Source organism: Ictalurus furcatus, chromosome 17, assembly GCF_023375685.1.
Source record: "Ictalurus furcatus strain D&B chromosome 17, Billie_1.0, whole genome shotgun sequence".
Taxonomy (NCBI): Eukaryota; Metazoa; Chordata; class Actinopteri; order Siluriformes; family Ictaluridae; genus Ictalurus; species Ictalurus furcatus.
In genome coordinates, this window is record NC_071271.1 from 24,930,075 (window position 1) to 24,936,053 (window position 5,979).

A 5,979-nucleotide genomic window follows, 5' to 3' on the forward strand; every position below is an offset into this window, starting at 1 on the left:
GGTCGTTCTTCACCAAGGGAAGAACTCCGCCATCATCCACTTTCCATGTCTTCTGCAGTCTTCCAGGCCTTTTGCTTCCTCCTCATCTCGATCGCGTCGTTTCAAATCCCATCCAGAAGTACGACAATCGTGTCGCTGTCCAAATACTTATGGACCTGGCTGTATTTCAAACACACACACACACACACACACACACACACAGCTGGAGCTGTTCAAACACAACGGACCCACAAGCATTTTGCATATGCAAACCCACGGCTGTGCGAAGTCCTAAACGCTCAGAAGGGAGACACATGACGCTAATCTAAGCACACGCGGCCAGTTTCTCCTTTATCACAGCCACCGAGAGACTCCCTACCTTCCTCTCTAAGCTCCAGTGAATCTGTGCAAAAAAACGAGACATAAAGACAAAACACGGCATGTCAGCGTGCAAAAGGGAAATGTCAAGCTGATATGTTACACAAATGACCAGACGAGACTGTGGTTTAAAACTGAAAGCAGAAATCTGAGAAATCGACATTTATTCGTGTCATACATCGTGTCTTTGGTATTGTGGCTCAATCGAATAGTTTTATGTAGACACAAAGCACGTTACGAGTGATATCAGGGTATAGTAATAGCTTGTCGATACTGATGTGGGCGATTAGAGTTTGAGATAATTCTGGGTGATATGGTACAAATATCTCGATGCTTAGACGTTTAAAATGAATATTTTTAGATTCAGCATGCCATATCATATCACCCAGCTCTAGCTTCCACGTAGTTTTAACCCCTTACCTGTTCGAGACTGTCGTCTTCAGACGTCCTGGTGTCTCCGTTGCTGTTGATGGGGATTTCCATCGTGGCGGCTTTGCTCATGATGCTGTCCGTCATGCTGGACCTTCACAGAGAACACACGGTACATCTCAGTACATGATTAAACGTATGAAACGAGGTGGATCTAATCAGCCGAACAGCTAGTAGTAAGATGAGAGCTTTTCTAAACACCCGAGGCTGAACATCATCAGGAGAAGACGTTTAGGATTAGTTTAAGAGCTCCTCTGTTTAAGTACGTTGTTAAGTGAAACAACACACAACTCATCCTTCAGCCCATACTGAAACGGTTGTTTCGAGATCGAGAGAGCCAACGTGTGTATCTCATCGTTATCAGTAATATATCCTGTGCTGGGTTTTAATTTCCGAATGAGGGTACTGGAAATCAAATAGACAAAAGGGTGTCAGACGTGACGAGGATTTGAGTTAACCTAGATCGTTTCCAAACAGACTTTTCGTAATGAAAACGATCCGTCCGTCCGTTTTCCGTACCGCTTATCCTACACAAGGATGCAGGGGGGCCTGGAGCCTATCCCAGGGAACTCGGGGGACGAGGCTCGGGACACCCTAGACGGGGTCACAACCCATCACAGGGCGCACTCACACGCACTACGGACAATTCAGGGATGCTAGGCGAGATTCAAACCCCCAACCCCAGAGGTGCGAGGCAAACATGCTAAACCTTCATGGATGAAATAAATGACTCAGTTGGCTGTCAATATAGACGATTCATTATATCTCGTATTCGTTCATCATTATGAAAGCATTAACGGAGTAATAATATTGCATATGTGTGGACGTTGTAGTAAAGTCTTACAGCAAAGTAACAGAAGGGGTGAATATTTATGCAAGGCACTGCATTCAGTGGTTGTAATTTAGGGCGGGCGAAAATAGCTGTATTTATGATTTATTACTTTCTTTGCAAAAGCATGTCTTTCTGTTCTCTGTGAACTGCCTTTATACTCCACAGAGGCCTGTGTGCATATCAGGTTACCATGGTAACAGATTTAGGAGTAACACCGGATGTGAGGTTTTACGCCCCTCCGGCACACAAAATGGCCATGACACGTCACAGGCAGCATCACTCTTTATTATTTATTATTATCTTTTATAGCCGATCTAACACGACCCATGCGTACAACATCTGTATACACAGAAAACACATGCCAGATGTTGATCCAGCTGTTTATACCAGCTATAATGGTTATATGCGAAAGAATGGAATTGTATCTCATATGTAACATGCACATGCACGATAAAACACCAAAGGTGTGTTTATTATAGGCATATTTACTACATGTCACATGCAGGGTTACAGATCCACTATATTAAGATGTTATGATGTGGCAGGATGCCCTGTGCTGCTTTACCTGGATCCCGGTTCCAGATTCATCATGGATTAATCTCCACTCGGACCCGCTGTGCTGATATTTCCATATAAACCGATGTTCTCTAGTTTTTAATACGCGTCGAGCAGGAATAATCTCCCCTTTTTTCTTTTAAACCCTTCAATCCCCTTCTTTGCCTGATGCAAAATCCTCCTTGCTTGCTCCAAACGGAAGTGACGTCACGCGAGGCGCTTGCCGTCCTTCTTGCCAGTCAGTGTATGAGAGGTTTATCCACACCTCCATTATTGTCTTGTCTTGTCTGGTCCAATCGTCTGTCTGTCTAATCTTCAAACTGTACGGAACAGGGTATATTATTTCCACCAAGGAGGGCAAAAGTGAAGGAATGAAAAGAAAAGATCAGCCGAAAATCGCCACATGGTGGCGTCATCATCAAAGAAATCCCAGCACCTCATATTCTCTTGGTTTGGAATTCTGTTTTGAGTCAGCAAGCTGTCATTCCTACATGCAGTCACCTCCAGGATTATCAGCAACCATGGTGAAAATGATATATATATATACATATATATATACACATATATATATATATACATACATATATATATATATATATATATATATATATATATATATATATACATACATATATATATATACATATATATATACATACATATATATATATATACATACATACATATATACATACATATTCATATATACATACATATACATATATATATATACACATATATATATATATATATATATATATATATACATACATATATATATATACATATATATATACATACATATATATATATATACATACATACATATATACATACATATTCATATATACATACATATACATATATATACATATACATATATATATATACATATATATACATATATATACACACATATATATATATATATATACACACATATACATATGTACATATATATATATATATATATATATATATATATATATACACATATACATATATACACGGAGCCTCTCCCAGGAACACCGGGCGGGGACAGCAGCCCATGAACATTCATTCACACCTAGGGCAATTATTTAGCATAGCTAGTCCACATTATTGTGTTTTTGAGAGGTTGGAGGAAACCAGCGAACCCGAAGGAAACCCACATGGACATGGAGAGAACATGCGGAACTCATAAGAACCCGTGCGTCCAGATGGTAAATAAATTAACATGAGAAAAGTGATTTCCCCTGGAGTCGTTTATTTTCCTATGTGTTTCCTGTGCATTAGCCGTTTGTAGTGAATCGTTTACAATTGTGTTTACTTGGCAGCATCGAACAGGAGTCATTAAGGATTTGACAGCAGCACAACAGCTCATTCATTTCTTTCTAGAAAACGAAATGCTACTGATGTGAATATAAAGTGGTTTTTATACCTGCAGCTGTCATTACAATAGCTCATTTAATGAGCGTTCAGGATTGTGTTTATTGAATGTCTGGGTCATTATCTGGTTGAAGGGCCCTTCTAGAAACAAGTCTTGGCAGACAACCAGGGCTAAAATATCCAGATCTGGATAAAAAATACTGTGGACCACGAGCCTCAAATGATCAACAATCAAGCGCCATGTTATACGTGAGCTAGGGGGCTTTTCCTTGAATACAGTGACCATTTCTGCCAAACATGCTGACCATAAAAGTTTGATTTTGGTCTCATCAGACCTCTCAGACATTTTATTCCTATGAAGGTGGAGCAACAATGGAGCATCTGGATGCTGAGAGCAGTTAAGTGTTTTTGTTGTTGTTGTTTTTTTCCATTCATTTTAAATATTCTGTAGGGGTGCCAATATTTCCCCCCACATTCTCAAGGGTTCTTTCAGTTGTTTAATTTGGAACATTTGGATAGTGTGATATTTTATATAATTATTTTTGAACATTATGATAAAGGGTGCCAGTACATTTGGAGGTAAGGACTAATATGATTTGGGGAAACCTGTTTGTGAGTACTCATCAATAGCTTTGAAATAAAACACGGTTAAAATTGTGAAATACTACTACTACTACTACTACTACTACTACTAATAATAATAATAATAATAATAATATGTGCCCTGCGATGGACTGGCACCCTGTCCAGGGTGTACCCCGCCTTGTGCCCGATGCTCCCTGGGATAGGCTCCAGGTTCCCCCGCGACCCTGAAGGAGGAGTAAGTGGTAGAAGATGGATGGATGGATGGATGGATAATAATAATAATAATAATAATAATAATAATAATAATAAATGGGGGTGGCGGTGTAAAAATAGATTCATGAAAGAAAAAGAAAACAAACAAACAAAAAAAACTAGCGTTATTACCTGGAAGCTTTAGCAGAAACCAGTTTAAATGCCAGAGCGGTGTGTAACGTCTAACACAGACACACAGAAATGCTGAAAACACTGTGTTAGAACTGACTGGAACTAAAGCGTGTCCACTGAGTCACCAGTTTATTACACATGTAGTATTGAGTTGCACCCCTGCTGGCCTTCAGAATATCACAAATTCTCCTGAACTGGATGCACTGTGCTGGAATGTTAGACCATGCAGAAATGATTGCATTTCCCATTTGCCACAAATTGGATGGCCGCACAGTCTTTCTGAAACAATCTTTTCCACCTCTCCTCAAATATACCTGATAGAGCTGAGAGCTGGGGACTGAGGCAATAAAAAACTCATCCCTGGAACCATTCAGTGATAATACACTGTATGGTTGTGAAATGATGCATTAATATCCTAGAGGTGTCTATCCAAGGGTAGCTAAACTGAAAGGATGTTGGTCAGCAACCATGTTCAGATACACCCTGTCATCTAGACATTCTTTAATGGGTATTAGGAGCCTTAATGTTTGTCATTAAGATATTCCCCATAGCAAAACATGCTGTTCACACCAAACAGGAGGGCCCCGTGTGAATGGATTAATGGGAGTATATTCCAGGAATACAGGGTACAAGGCAGGAATTTCACCTGGAGAAGACACCAGTCCATTGCAGGGCAACACACACACAACACACATTCACATCTAGGGCAAATTTAACACAGCCAGTTCACCTATTGCATGTTTTTGGGAGGTTGGAAAAAACCAGAAAACCCCCAGAGGAAACACACAGGGATATAGACAGAACATGCACAACCCTGGAAAGAGTTTATAACCTAATCTCAGGATCAATCCAGGGATCCTGGAGCTGTGAAGGGGCAATGGTACTATTGCTCCATTGTGGACTCCCTGGAGTTTGGTTGCTTGCATTAAATTCGGATCATTCCATCAGGCTTATATTTCATCAATACGCCTATTTTCAGAGAAAGAATGTGAAATTATTTTGTTTATTAACCCCAAACAAATCTCTTCAAGACAGGATTCCTTCACTTTGACTATTTTTCTCAGAAAAGCACAGTGTCAGAAGTTTATTTTCTCCTGAAAACCGACACACAATATGTGGAAGTGCAAATCCTGAAGCTTGTGGCCAGACAAGTGTACAAAACCTGCCAGCAATTCCATAGCCCTTGGGCAGAGTGTCTGAGGTGGGATTTTTCTTTCAATGTCTCCTCCATTCCTCAGTTTCGTTGCACATGTGTCCACTGGAAATGTTTGCTTGTTTCTCAATCAGTGCGTTTACACGGACAACAATAATCCGATATGAACCCGATTAAGACGATACTCTGATTAAGAAACTAGCATGTAAACAGAGATTATTGATGGCCTTAATCCGATTAAAGTCACACTCGAAGTAAACACAGATGGAATTAAGACGTGTGGAGTATTCCTGTTTCAGTGGCATTACAGACACGT

At 40.0% G+C, this 5,979-nt stretch overlaps 1 protein-coding gene across 3 annotated transcripts in view; it reads right to left on the reverse strand.

Annotated features, from left to right (window-relative positions):
* Nucleotides 1–2,489, reverse strand: part of arfip2a (ADP-ribosylation factor interacting protein 2a) — a 17,847-nt gene extending 15,358 nt beyond the window's left edge. Inside the window, exons 1-3 of one of the 3 annotated variants that reach the window (XM_053647388.1) lie at nucleotides 2,184–2,489; nucleotides 778–880; nucleotides 359–382 (exon numbers count right to left, since the gene is read on the reverse strand). In XM_053647388.1, coding sequence (XP_053503363.1) covers nucleotides 359–382; nucleotides 778–880; nucleotides 2,184–2,209 — 153 coding nt within the window. In that variant the 5' untranslated portion in view covers nucleotides 2,210–2,489. The remainder of the gene's footprint in view (nucleotides 1–358; nucleotides 383–777; nucleotides 881–2,183) is intronic. The other 2 variants (XM_053647386.1, XM_053647387.1) reach the window with 2 other exon arrangements.
* Nucleotides 2,490–5,979: the final 3,490 nt, after the last annotated feature.